General features: G+C 43.2%; 1 protein-coding gene across 2 annotated transcripts in view; it reads left to right on the forward strand.

Annotated features, from left to right (window-relative positions):
* Positions 1 to 2,203: 2,203 nt before the first annotated feature.
* Positions 2,204 to 14,854, forward strand: part of TTYH1 (tweety family member 1) — a 162,414-nt gene continuing 149,763 nt past the window's right edge. For both annotated transcript variants that reach the window (XM_066607789.1, XM_066607790.1), the window contains exon 1: positions 2,204 to 2,501. In XM_066607789.1, coding sequence (XP_066463886.1) covers positions 2,376 to 2,501 — 126 coding nt within the window. In that variant the 5' untranslated portion in view covers positions 2,204 to 2,375. The remainder of the gene's footprint in view (positions 2,502 to 14,854) is intronic.

Genomic DNA, 14,854 nt, shown 5'->3' on the forward strand with positions numbered 1-14,854 from the left:
GTTCGCTCATCTCTAGTGAGTATTCTCAGCTCCCCTTACGGATCCGATCTGTAAGGGGAGCTGAAACTTTAACTTTCATTTACTTTGTATTGACTTTAATGCGATCACCGGTAACAGGGATCGCGTGACCTGGGAAGGGGGGTCCTGCACGCCCAGGATGACACCTCCAGGATGTCAGCTACCTCCGATAACCGACAGCATGGAGCTGTCTCATCTACAGTTTGCAGGGTTTCAATCCCCAGCAGAAGCATGTTTTTACGTCCTCGGAGATTAAAGCCCAGCAAAGCACGATATAAAAAGGCAATGGGGTGGTCACTAAGGGGTTAAATAGCTAAACAGAGCCAGCCATCTTCTTTAATAAGCTCCAGATGTAGGTAAACTCCCTTTGCTCCGTGAAAACGGCAGCTGATATACGCTCGTGTGAATAAGCCCTAATGGTGTGAATTATCCAACAACACGTGAAAACATCCCTAGGGCAGCTTTAGACGACCCTATTTGCACAGAGAATAAATCCCTTTCTTTTCAATGGCTTATTTCCACCATTTTTTTTTGCACGCGTTTCATTAGTGTGAAAAAAGAACGTGAAATGCTTTATTTTTGTGTGCATTGGTGCACCCAAGGCATCATAGGAGTCTATGGGGTGCACAAATGCGCAATTTTGTGGGGAAACGCTGGACACTAATTAGGCTGCACAGCCGTTTCAATCACCAAGTGAATGGCCCCGAACAGCGCATGAAATATAGTAAAATGCGCTAAACCGAACACAATAGTGACACATTCACAACGTAAAAAGTCTGTAGCCGCCCTTTGAACTCCTGCCATCGAGCGTGTGCATGGATACACTCACGATAGCGTGACAGAACAGTGCTGTGAAAAGGAGCGCTATCACACATGAATCCACACATTCTACACTGCCAGGCCCGTTTACATTGACACACTTGCGCCATGTTGGGTGTTGCGTTTTGCATGCATGTGTGCGTATTTTACTCCATATTTTGCGTACGCATACCCTGCGCGTTTGTGCTCACAAAGAAATACACAAGCATTCTCTCATTGATTTCAAGGGGCAGTTAAGTTTAATTACTTTAATATGTGCTAGTACAATACGCAGGAAAATAGAAAATGCTGCACATACAAAATGCGCACGCGAATATGGCCATGAAATCAATGGGTTCAATTCACTGCATATTACACTCACAAATTTTGCACATGAGTGCTTTGTGGGAATAAACCCTCATAAAGACATTCAATGACATTAACCCTTTGCAATCCAATTTTGGATTCAGGCTTTCCTAGGGGTTTTTCTCTTTCTGCCATTATACAATGGCGCCATCTGCTAGCTATAACCAGTATGTGACATGCCGGAGAGGCCCCAACAACAGAGTGGACAGTAATATACAGTAAGAATACCCTGCCGGACGTCTTCCGACATCGGAAGCTGTACAGCCTTCAATCAGAATGTCTTTAGACGTCAGACAGTGGATTGGAAAGGGTTAATCTGCGTAGATAGTTGGACAATAGTTTGATTTCAGAATTGTTCACATAGAACGTTCTCTGTAGCTACAGTGAAATTCCAATAATCTGGAATAATCCTTGGAATTTTGGAAATTGCTGGTTTAGGAGAACTCCAGTCCATCCATTTTTTTTCTCTCTCGCCTTCTCCCCCTTTTGAAGCAAAGCCCTTGTCTGAGTTTTGCTATGGGTCCCTTTGATTCCTTCGGGATAACCCTTGTAAGGTTGTGTGATTGTCCCCTTTGTACGAGCTCCTTTATATTCTATGTTCGGCCTTTTCATGTGCCGGTCATATATGAAAGCACCTCTTTGAGCTCCGTGCAGTCAGCTCTAATGAGTGTTCTGAAATGCAATGCTCTGCAGTGAGACTTTTAGTGCATCTGAAAACCGCCAGGTTCCATTCAGTCCTCAAGCTCCGGTATAAAACTCCCACTGAGACTTTGTTCAGCAGCCCCTGGGAGAGGTCAGATGTCTTCCTAAATGGACTTTGTACCTTAGTATGAAAGACCATTGAGACAAACTAATTAATAGAAAATTTGTTAATAAACCACTGGGGGGTGCTGCAACGCCCTTCCATATTCCACCATCTCCATATCATGTCAATGGATAGGGATAGACCTACATGTTTGCCTCCTCCCCCCTATGTTTCTTGCTCCTGCCTGCTTTAAGCAATTACACTCCAGATGCATCAGTTCCCACCATGTCTGCTGGTTGGATTTGCTCCTAACAAGATGAATACCGAGCACTGAGAACAGCATAACCCCACTAACACAGCATCCTCAAGGACTATATTCTTAGTTTTGTTGCTTTTCCCTTTTTTGCATTATTTTTGCCTTTTATTTATTTGTGGTTGCAAAGGAGCCATGAGCTTAAGTCATGGGTACCGGGCATCTTGGTGGACGTACATTCTGCACCAGGTGCCACATACCAATTTCCAGTTTGAAGTGGTGGACAGCAATTTTGCTCCCCAGGAATGGAACTATCAGCAGGTAAGAGTGTAACATTGCAGCATAGCATAGAGCACAGCAGGTGCATCAACAAGACACAGGCGCAAAAAAACACTCAACAGGCAAACAGGACTGGAAGGGGTTAACTTAAAGTTTTGTAACCCAAAGAGATGTAAAATGAACGGACCGCAGCTGGATCAATGCTAGGGTCTCGTTATGGCTAGAAGAGCATGCGCAGTGCTTACTACTCCCAATTATTTTGAAATCAATACAAATGTAACTTTTGTGGAAATGTTTTAATGAGAAGAAGAGGGAATAAGGAAATGTTTAACCCTTTCTTTCCAGAATTTAAAACTTACAGGTTGTCCCAGGTTGTATAGTATGGGACGTGTGATGACATTGTATGATTTGTGGCATCAATACGTAGGTTCAGTAGTAATAGTATAGAAAATGATGAATAGTAGTACTCTAAGTAACAAGGACAAGTGATGCATGTATTACCACTATGCATACTGTATTAATATTGCTGCTACTATTACCAGTGATAATACGTTTAAGTCATTCATTTTTTCATTCAATGTTCATTTTATATTCAAGTGACTCTTTTATATTGGTTCAATATGGGAAGTAGTTGTTGTTGTTCTGGACATACAGTAAAAAGTTACAAACTTGTATCACTTATTATCTTCATTGGTTTCAGCTGGCGAACTATGAGCCTGTCTACAGGAAACATAAGTCAGTCTCTGTTCACACTATGTTTAGGACCTGTGCGTTTAAAGGGTACCACAGATGCTTTAGTACAGTGTTTCTCAACTCCAGTCCTCAGGACCCCCAACAGGTCATGTTTTCAGGATCTCCTATAGTAAGAACACCTGTGGCAATGTCTGAGGCGCTGACAATAATTACATCACCTGTGCAATACTGAGGAAATCCTGAAAACCTGACCTGTTGGGGGGTCCTGAGGACTGGAGTTGAGAAACACTGCTTTAGTAGGTCTATACAGTTACCTATGCCTGCCAATGACTCCCATTGTAAAAAAAAAAAAAAAAAAAAAGGAAGGTATACTGGATGAGATACTTTTTTTCTTTTATGGAATCCCCGTTACAAAAATCATTAAATATGATAAATAAATAACATAAATTGAAATCATGGCAAAGGGACACTTGATTGTACTAACAAGCTTATGGGGACATTGATGCCTACACATGGAGATTCTTTTGTTGTATATGAAGTGTGAAGAACCCGAATACAATGTGACACTGCTTTTATATATGTTTTTTAAAAAGTGCGTAGCATATAATTATGGCTAATATTATAAGATATGAAAGCAGTTAAAGGCTGACAAGTTCATCCATATACTACAGTATATCGCCTTGTAGGACTGGGCTCAGACTGGCCTTCTGGCAAAAGTCAAGTGGCAGATGATGTGGTTTGTCGAATCTTTAATAAAACAGGTTAATCAGAACCATAACCCTCTTATTGTTAACAAGGCTGGTATTGGTGCCAACTGGAGGATATATACTGGGTCCTGGCGCTTGAGGGAGCGCAGTGGGCTCTGTAACACATAAGAAGACACTAGAATTATAAATGGCACATGGTAAATGGAGGGCCCTATAAAAGAATTTGCATTGGTACCCAAAAACTTATCACCTCTTTGTACCAACAAACCGTAATATGCCTTAAATACTGAAAACTGATCTGCTGAAAGAGCAATTCCCAAAAATAATAAAAATATTTCTTGAATTCTCTTTGGTCAAGCTGATGAAAGGAATATTTAGCCTATCCTAGTAACAACCAATATGGCTCCTACATGGGTTGTGACCCAGCTTTTCATGCACTTCAGAACAGTAGGGCTGGGTTCACATGGGGCTGAATTCCCATGGAATTTTCATCCGGACTGTCCCCATGGAAATTCTGCTGCATTTACAGTAGCAGCAAAGTGGACGAGATTTTGAAAATCTTGTCCACATGCTGTGGAAAGAAAAACCCATGCGGAAACTTCCTTGCGGCGAGGAATTCAAATCTATGATATGTCAATTGTGTTGCCATTTCCGCTGCGGTAAAATTGTGGCAAAATCGCAATTTTGTTCATGAGGTGTTTGAGCGTTAGCGATGCTTTTTCTTGCAAAAACATCACTGCCCCTTCAGTGTTTTTTTTTCCACGCTATATTGCCGCGATTTTTTAATGCGAAAGTCAATAAAGCGCTCTAATGTTAAAACGCATTGCACAAAAAATGCAAGTTTGTGTTTTTGATGCAATAAAAAAGAGGCTCCATAGGGAAACCTGGGAGATAAAAAAACACAGAAAGATAAGACATGCTGGTTTTGTTTTGTTTTTGTTCACAACATCGCATGAGTGAAAACATTGCAAATGTGAAGGAAACCATTTAAAATTTGGTTTCATAATTCTGCCTTTTCACTCTCACGCATCGCACAGCGTCGCCCGATTTTTATCGGCCGTGTGAAGGCACCCTGAAGGTGCTTTTTAGACAGACCTGATTATCATTCAAAAAATTGTTAAAATGAATGAAAGTGAACGATAACGTTCAGTTTGTACGTGAGCCAAGAACTGAACAACTAATGAGAATTATTCACTTTATCATTCGGTGTTCAGTTTCAGCCGGCACAAAAATCATTGTTGGCTCATTCATTTTTTCTTGCGTTTAGACACTTTTCGTTCAGTGTGTAACATAAGAAGGTGAAGCACTGAACGAGAAGTCAACGATCCTCAACGATGATGTGCCTGCCTAAACAGGCTATACAAGTGCAAATGAGCTAATGATGACGTCACCAGCTCATTCGCCTGGGCAAATGAGAATCGTGCATTTCTGGTTGTATGTTAAAGGGCTATAAGATTTAGTTTGCTTCTGTTTGCTCTGTATCTACATATCTTAACCTAGGTAGAGTGACCTCTTGGTACCTCTTTTCTTGCATCCGGGGCAAATCCGGTACTTAGACTAACAACAGAGGAAGAAGTCTCCAGACTGCTCTCGCCCGCTCGCCCCACCACCTGCGCTAGTGACCCTCTTCCCTTACACCTCCTGCGTTCCTTCTTTCCAGTGGTCATCTCCCACCTCACCACTATATTCAATCTTTCTCTGACCTCTGGCATTTTCCCATCCTCATTCAAACATGCTATCATATCATCGCTGCTAAAGAAACCGACTCTTGACTCAACTGATGCTGCCAACTATCAACCCATCTCTAACCTGCCCTTTATCTCCAAACTACAAGAATGCCTGGTTTACTCTTGCCTTATAAGCTATCTCTCAGATAACTCTCTTCTTGACCCTCCACATTCTGGCTTCCGTTACCAACACTCGACAGAAACCGCTCTGACTAAAGTGTCAAACGACCTCCTGACAGCCAAATCGGGGGGCGACTACTCCCTACTGATCCTCCTCGACCTCTCTGCAGCATTCGACACTATTGACCACAAACTTCTCCTCAGTATGCTTCGCTCCATTGAACTAAAGGACTCTGCTTTCTACTGGTTCTCCTCCTACCTATCCGACCGCTCATTCGGTGTCTGCTTTGCTGGCTCTACCTCCCCTCCTCTTCCCCTTACTGTTGGGGGTCCCCCAGGGCTCGGTCCTCGGCCCCCTCCTCTTCTCCATCTATGCAGCCCCCATTGGACAGACCATCAGGAGATTTGGTTTCCAGTACCATCTCTATGCTGATGATACCCAGCTATACACCTCCTCCCAGGACATCATAGCAGCATTCCACTATAACACCACTGACTGTCTGTCTGCTGTCTCTAACACTATGTCCTCTCTGTACCTAAAACTGAACCTCTCAAAAACTGACCTTCTCCTGTTTCCTCTACTAACCGACCTCATCCTGACATCTCCATCTCAGTTTGTGGCACCACCATAACTCCCAGACAGTACGCCTGCTGCCTTGGGGTCATATTCGACTCTGATCTTTTCTTCACCCCCTACATCCAATCTCTGGCCCAAACATGTCAGCTGCACCTCAAGAACTTCGCTAGAATATACCCTTTTCTCACCATGGACACGCTAAAAATGCTCACTATTGCCCTCATCCACTCTCAGTTCGATTATTGCAACTTGTTGCTGATCGGCCTCCCCTGCACCAGACTCTACCCTCTCCAATCCATCCTGAATGCAGCAGCCAGGTTTATCTTCCTGTCCAGCCACTACTCGGACACCTCTGCCCTGTGCCAGTCACTGCACTGGCTGCCCGTCAAATACAGAATACAATTTAAACTCACTACCCTCATCCTCAACAGCACCGCCCCGCCCTACATTGCTTCCCTCATCTCAATTCACCACCCAGCCCGCACACTCCGTTCTGCTAATGAAATCAGACTGAGTGCCCCTTTAATTCGAACTTCTCATTCCCGCCTCCAAGACTTCTCAAGAGCAGCACCAGTCCTCTGGAACGCGCTACCAAAAAATATCCGGGCAATCACGGACACGCTAAAGTTCAGGCGTGCTCTAAAAACGCACCTCTTCAGGGAGCCATACCATATCCCGTAACCCAAACCCCTCTATACTCCGCCTGATAACATGCTCCCTGTCCCACAGACTGCAATCCCTGCTAGCCGTAATCAACCGGCACCTGCAGTCATCCTGATTCCGCCATTATATGGCCTGACCATTGTCTGTGTGTATAGCATCCCTCACTCTTCACCTCGCCATACGGTGCACATCTCCAGACCCTTTACCTTCTGTATCACCCCATTTCTTGTAGTATGTAAGCTCATTGGAGCAGGACCCTCACCCCTACTGTTTCCATCAATTGACTACTTCATGTAACCGTTGTCTTGTTTTATCCCCCCTCCCCTGTATTGTAAGCGCTGCGGAATATGTTGGCGCTATATAAATAAAGATTATTATTATTAAATGCCCTGCAACTCAAGCTATGCCCCTATATTTTACAATGACCTAGGAAATAAGCCCCCTTTATAAAGCCTATATCCTAAAGTTAGATTGGTGTTGCTGAGTCAAATCAGGTCACACCACAGCATCGGAGTAATGTAATATACACTCTTGGAAACGGAAAACCTCTATTGATCCTAGAAAGAAAGGAAACTGATCTAAATGTAATAGGAGCTAACCTATTGTCAGGTCTGTAACCTCAGACCTCACAATACAAGTAAAATCCTTTTGTGTTACACTGGTCATGAGCAAAAGAGCTCAGGTTCATTTTTTTATCAGCTTCAGTGCAATCATAATGTACTGTGACCTTCATCCATGGATTTAGTATCTCCATACAGCTATGTGGCCGTAAACCAAGTTGGAGAATTATAGGTATGGGATATTTAGGGGACAATAAGAATGTGTGATCATCCTTGTAAGATTTGTCTCTGCACATCGATTAGCAGTCAGGGCAGCTTATTACAACGCATTTATCTTATAGACACCATTGGAGACCTATTTATTGAGCAGAAGAATTTGCCATTAAATATTCATTGCCTTGACTGTGAAACCACAAATCTCCCTAGTTTGTCTCTTGTGAGCCTGTCGGAATCTAACATTTATGCTATGCTCTCTCTGTGGTCTGTTGATTTCAGTTTTGCATCATTTGTGGATATCAATGGATTCTGTAACTGCGGATTCAGGAAGGGAACGTCATATGTATGCTGTTGTCGCCATGGATGGCGGATAACACAGGTAGAAGGATACAAAGCAGACACCAGAAATACAAAAGTTTAAACTTTTATTGTAACAGCTGTGAAAGGAAAATAGTTCAAAAAGTGGAGGTAATGAGAAAAATCACATAATTTATTTGATTCTGTTTCTCAATCCTAACTATCGCTAACTAGCAACAACTACTGTAGAATAGGCTCAGTAGTGCAACAGACAATAATTTGAATATCAACAATGTGTTTCAACTGACACAAGAAAGGTACTTCAACAATATGTAATATAACTCAATGTCAGCAGCTTGCTGCACGCAGTCCAGAAGAAATAAGAGTTTTGTCGAAAGGATGGCGTAAACACATCAAAGTTCTTCAAGTCTCTGAATTACACACAGTCAAGTCCCAGTTGTTTCTAAATGCTTGAGCCCACACTTTCCTAACATATTGTGACTAGCAGCCTGGCATAGTCCCTATAGTCTTTCTCTTTGTGTGAAAATATTCCGATTTTACCGAGGCCCGACCTCACTTACAAAACTCCTGGTATGCTCTGCACTTTAGCGTGGCTGAAGAGCCACTCGACAACTGTAGGTGATTTGTAATCTGAAGAACTCTCTGTAGCAGTCTCAACTTCCTCCTATAGTCCTGAGGAAGTGCTATTTAGGCAATCGCCACACGTGTTATGCTAACATGTGTTGAGGGCCAAGATTCGGCTGTTAACTCAGTTATAGTCCATATAATAGATTTGGAAGTAGTTAGTACCAATGAAGCCATTCATTACATCTGCAAATTCCGTAACCGTGAGGTGCTATCACTCTAAACTTAGCTGCACTACTTATCCAAGTCAAAGGAGCTGTTTACTCACAGAGGGGAGATCACTTTTGATATTTAGGTCAGGTACTGGCTGTACTGTCAGCAGTCTCTATAGAAAGCTGGAAGACTAGGTGCTTTCACTCTTCTTACGGTGTAGATATGGCAGAGCACTGATCCTTAGGCCCATTGTGTAAATGGCACAAATTACCATTAGGGCCACGTTATCCCAGAGGGTCACCTGCATTTCTTACTCTCCCACTATAGCTAGCTGGACACACACTGTCTCCCTCTGGAACCCTGGTCAAAGAGCACACCACACAAGCAGAAGAGAGGACCCCTGCTATCTCTGTAGTCGGCCAGGCTCTATGATCTATATCCGTTAAAGAGATTGGTACATCACATGTCACAACATACAAAAATATCATATAACATCGCAAGCAGTGTCAACTGCACTACACCGCAACAGCTGCTTTGTTCAGTCTATTCCTATAGGCAAAAAAAGAGGTATTTAATTCTTATACTGAAACAACGGCCTCCCTCAACCCCTGTTCCGGTGCACCGTGAAATCCCTTTGTCCCTTGTCCCCTCTTCCTTCCCACAGATATGGTCACCCTGCTCCCATCCCAACACCCCTTTTATGGGGAAAATCCGCTCAAGCTTTGATATATGCTCTTTGAGTTCCAGTGCTCAGAACTGTACACAAAAATGCGTGGGCACATTCTGTGGTATTACCAGTGATTTGTAAAAAGGAAGAACAGTTTTCTTGCATACCACCCAACTTTTGAGCAATGACAAGAGGGACAACTGTAGAGTTGGGCATAGCAAATTTCTGGGACAGACCCTGCCCCTTTATCCTAAGCCACACCCCTTTTATCCCATGATACTGCCCTTCAGAGACCCCCTCACAGTAATAGTGACCAAATCTGGGTTGCTTGGGACATGTGCTTAATTAGTGCAGTGTAGTAAACGAGCAGTCAAATTTTATTGCATTTTCAAGTCCACTCGAGAAGACAAGAAAAAAAGCTTAATAAAGTATAAAATAAATAATTCTTCTCTACAAAACTCCCTTTTTAATAAAAATGATATAAAAAATACACATATTCGGTATCTCTGCATTCATAAACACCTGCACTATAAAAAATTATGTCTGTTATACTATTCCCCATGCGGTATAACAAAAATGCCAGAATTGCTATTCATCCCCCACCCAAAAACTGCAATAAAAAGTGATCAAAAACTTGTATGTAGCTGAAAATGGTACCAATGAAATTTGTGACTCATCCCGCAATAAACAGGACCCAGCACAGCGGTGTTGGGGGAACCATATAAATGTTATGGGTCCTTGAATGCGATGATGCCAATACAATTTTTTAAGGGTTTGTATTGTACAAAAGAAGCAAAAATAATTAAGAAAAAATATTAATTTGGTATTGCCATAATCATATCGACCTAATGAATGCAGTTGAAATATTACTGATACCACACAGTGTGTGCTTTAAAAAAAAGAGGAAAAGCAACAATGCCGGAATTGCTGTCTTTTGCAAATCAGCATGCCAAAAAACAAAATGAAGGTAATCAAAAAGTCACATGTAGCCTAAAATTGTACCAATGGAAAATACAACTCGTCCCGCAGCCATCCGCAGCAGCCAGTAATCATGTGGCCATTGGTTGCTGCCAGGGGGTGTGGCTTGACCACATGCGGCCAGCTGTTCAGCGAGGCCTTAGCCTAGCAGTGGTTACACACTGATGTATTTTGGCCTTTGTTTTGTGTCCATAATATGGTGCGTCCCGGCCTGCCTGTAGGTTTCCTGACCCGAACTTCAAGCACCATAGGAATGTACAATGCTCGGAGTTTGGGTCAGGAAATCTAGTATCAGTCTAGGTTGCATTTCTGTATTGCGGGCAAAAAATGGAGGCGAAAATACGTCAGTGTGTCACCAGCCTTATCGTCCCGCAAGATTATGGTAAAACTACAACACCCCAGCATGTCCGGAATACCTGGAAATGTCAGGGAGCACTGGAAGTTGTAGTTCTATCACAATCTCAACAGATGAAGGACCTATAGTTTGATAGAACTATAACTCTCAGTTTCAGACTGATGGCATGCTGGGAGTTGTAGTGGGTTGCACTCCCCCACCAGCAGCAGCATTTTATCCTCTAATCATCCCTCCTGTACTAGCATTATCCCCTTCACTCCCCTATATGTGAGGCTGGAGGTGAAGGAGCTCCTCTCTTATCTCCACTGCAGACTGCCCATGCATTACATAATGAAGGACCTGCCATGCTCATGTGACTGTGATGTCCTCACATGTCCTTCATTCACTGTACCTGACTGCATTGTGGAAAACATGCCTACTGTCACTCAGGACTGTGGAACAGCGTCCCAAACCGGGATTTACCTGCGGAATCTGGGAGGGTTGGGAGACTCGGTGATCATGTGGTCATGCGCCCTTATACCTCTTTTGATTGACCCCATGATCCTATTTGCTTTCACAGCAGATGCCTGACACTGGGTGTACCAGTTAAGCTTATAGTTAACTAAAACCCCCAAGTCCTTTTCCATGTCAGTGTTACCCAGTGGTTTCCCATTTAGTGTGTATTTCCCTGCCCATGTGCAGAACCTTACATTTATCAATATTAAAGGAGATGTCCCGCGCCGAAACGGGTTTTTTTTTTTTTAAACCCCCCCCCGTTCGGCGCGAGACAACCCCGATGCAGGGGTTAAAAAAACCACCCGCACAGTGCTTACCTGAATCCCGGCGGTCCGGCGTCTTCATACTCACCTGCTGAAGATGGCCGCCAGGATCCTCTGTCTTCGTGGACCGCAGCTCTTCTGTGCGGTCCACTGCCGATTCCAGCCTCCTGATTGGCTGGAATCGGCACGTGACGGGGCGGAGCTACACGGAGCCGCTCTCTGGCACGAGCGGCTCCATAGAAGACTGCTGAAGACCCGGACTGCGCAAGCGCGGCTAATTTGGCCATCGGAGGGCGAAAATTAGTCGGCACCATGGAGACGAGGACGCCAGCAACGGAGCAGGTAAGTATAAAACTTTTTATAACTTCTGTATGGCTCATAATTAATGCACAATGTACATTACAAAGTGCATTATTATGGCCATACAGAAGTGTATAGACCCACTTGCTGCCTCGGGACATCTCCTTTAAACCTCATATGCTACTTTTCTGCCCCCACTTATCCAGATCCATTTGTAACCACATTCTGTCCTCTCTTGTTAGTTACTTTACCAAATCAGAGTATGTACCATTAATAGCCACCCTTTTGCTTCGTCTCCCATTTTGCCTCATTTTATCTATCAACCTTTTATGCAGCTCAGATCAAAATAAAATTTGGAAAAATCAAGATATACAAGAACCAATGACTCTCTCCGATCTAGTCTAAAACTTACCACCCTGTAGAAGCTGATCAGGTTGGTTTGACAGGAACGACCCCTCATAAACCAACGCCGATACAAAGTTATACTGCTATTTTGCTTGAGGTACTCCATCGTATCATCTTTCAAAAAAACCTTCAAAAATTTTACCTACAATATAAGCAGGAGCGGTTTATAGCTTCTGGGTTCACCTTTTAACCCCTTTTTGAATATCGCCATCACATTTACTATGCACCAAGCCAATGGAACAGACCCCATCACTATTGAGTTGTTAAATATAAGAAACAATGGTCTGTCTATCACATTACTTAATTCCCTTAGAACTCAGGAGTAAATGCCATTGAGGCCAAGCAATTTTAATATTTTTGAAGGTGGCTCTGCACTTCTTCAAGGGTTACTCTAGTTACATTTAATGGAGAGTTTACTTTATCATTCTGCATTTCACCTGTCATTTTGTTTTCCTGACTTAAATAGTTTTTTGCCAGCGTATTAACAGATTTGCTTTTTCCTCATCACCATCTACTATTTTTCCCTCATTACTTTTTACAGTGCCAACATGTTCCATTTTAATCATTTTGCTACTTATATACTTAAAGGAGATGTCCCGCGCCGAAACGGGTTTTTTTTTTTTTAAACCCCCCCCCCCGTTCGGCGCGAGACAACCCCGATGCAGGGGTTAAAAAAACCACCCGCACAGCGCTTACCTGAATCCCGGCGGTCCGGCGTCTTCATACTCACCTGCTGAAGATGGCCGCCGGGATCCTCTGTCTCCATGGACCGCAGGGCTTCTGTGCGGTCCATTGCCGATTCCAGCCTCCTGATTGGCTGGAATCGGCACGTGACGGGGCGGAGCTACACGGAGCTACACGGAGCCCCATAGAGAAGAGGAGAAGACCCGGACTGCGCAAGCGCGGCTAATTTGGCCATCGGAGGGCGAAAATTAGTCGGCACCATGGAGACGAGGACGCCAGCAACGGAGCAGGTAAGTATAAAACTTTTTATAACTTCTGTATGGCTCATAATTAATGCACAATGTACATTACAAAGTGCATTATTATGGCCATACAGAAGTGTATAGACCCACTTGCTGCCTCGGGACATCTCCTTTAAAGAGCAGGTTAGGTTTAGATTTACTGTCTTTGGCACCTTTGCTGTTTTTATTTGCTTTTCCATAACTTATTTTTTCCTTTTAGCTTTTTGTTGTTTCTTCACTGCCTTCGGGACCTTTTACATGGTCTAAATATTTTCGTATATCTTAGCTAAAGACTCAGCTAAATCTGCTGCTACAGATTTTCACTTTGATTGCCTGCACGTATACATGCAGATATTGATACAGTTACAGAGTTATCTGTATTTTTAGCTGCATTATGTGGAAATATTCCGCCCGGGTGAAAGGTCCCATCTTGTTTTAGTACTTTAAATGCTTTCTTTTTGCTGTTATTTTCCTCCTTTACATCTTTATTGAGCCACATTGGTTTACGCCTATTCGCAATCCTTTAAATTCTGTAAGATATTTATTGCTCCCAGTGAGTATTTAAGATGGTTTTAATAATTTCCTATTTATTGTCTGTACTCTTATTTTTGAGGATATTGTCTCAGTCAATAGGGTTAAGGGCATCTCTAAATTGATTGAACTTTGTCTTCCTAAGGGTGAAGTCACACGAACGTATATCGGCTCGGTTTTCACGCCGAGCCGATATACGTTGTCCTCGTGTGCAGGGGGGGGGAGGATGGAAGAGCCAAGTGCAGGAACTGAGCTCCTGCACCCCTCTTTGCCTCCTCTCCGCCCCTCTGCACTATTTGCAATAGGGAGAGGTGGGGCAGGGGCGGGGCTAATTCACAGAACTTAGCCCCGCCCCCTCCCCACCTCTTCCCATTACAAACAGTGCAGAGGGGCGGAGAGGAGGCGGAGAGGGGGCCGGGAGCTCAGTTCCTGCACTTGGCTCTTCCATCCTCCCCCTCTGCACCCGAGGACAACGTATATCAGCTCGGCGTGAAAACCGAGCCGATATACGTTCGTGTGAATGCACCTTAAAGTTTAGCATTTTCACAGCTCGCAACAAAAATCTCTATTGAAAGACAAGTGGAAATTTTATTATATTATGGTCACTATTTCCCAGGTGCCCCCCAACCTGCACCCTGTTATTCTGTCAAGTCTGTTGGTTAATATTAAATTTAAAATGGCTATATTAAGTTCAAAATGGCTGTCCCTAAAGTTAGGTCAAGTTGGGAAAGGTAGTTTTCTTTAGTTATTGACAGAAACTCATTTACTTCATATCCATATAGTTAAAGTCCCCAATAATAATTACCTCATTGTAATTTGCTGCTTCATCTATTTGCCTCAGTAATAGATTTTCAGTGATGACTGTTAAATTTGGTGTCTATAGAAAACCCCTATGAGGATTTTATTATTGTTTTCCTCTCCATGTATTTCTACCCATAGTGACACATGAACACCTGTTCATCTCCTTCAAATATATCTTCCTGCAGTGTGGGCTTTAAACAGGACTTTACAAAAAGACAAACCCCTCCCACTTTTCCATTTTTAATTTGTTCAATTTGTGATGCTGTAAAAATGATAT

The sequence above is a fragment of the Eleutherodactylus coqui genome, chromosome 6, assembly GCF_035609145.1.
Source record: "Eleutherodactylus coqui strain aEleCoq1 chromosome 6, aEleCoq1.hap1, whole genome shotgun sequence".
In the NCBI taxonomy this organism is placed as follows: domain Eukaryota; kingdom Metazoa; phylum Chordata; class Amphibia; order Anura; family Eleutherodactylidae; genus Eleutherodactylus; species Eleutherodactylus coqui.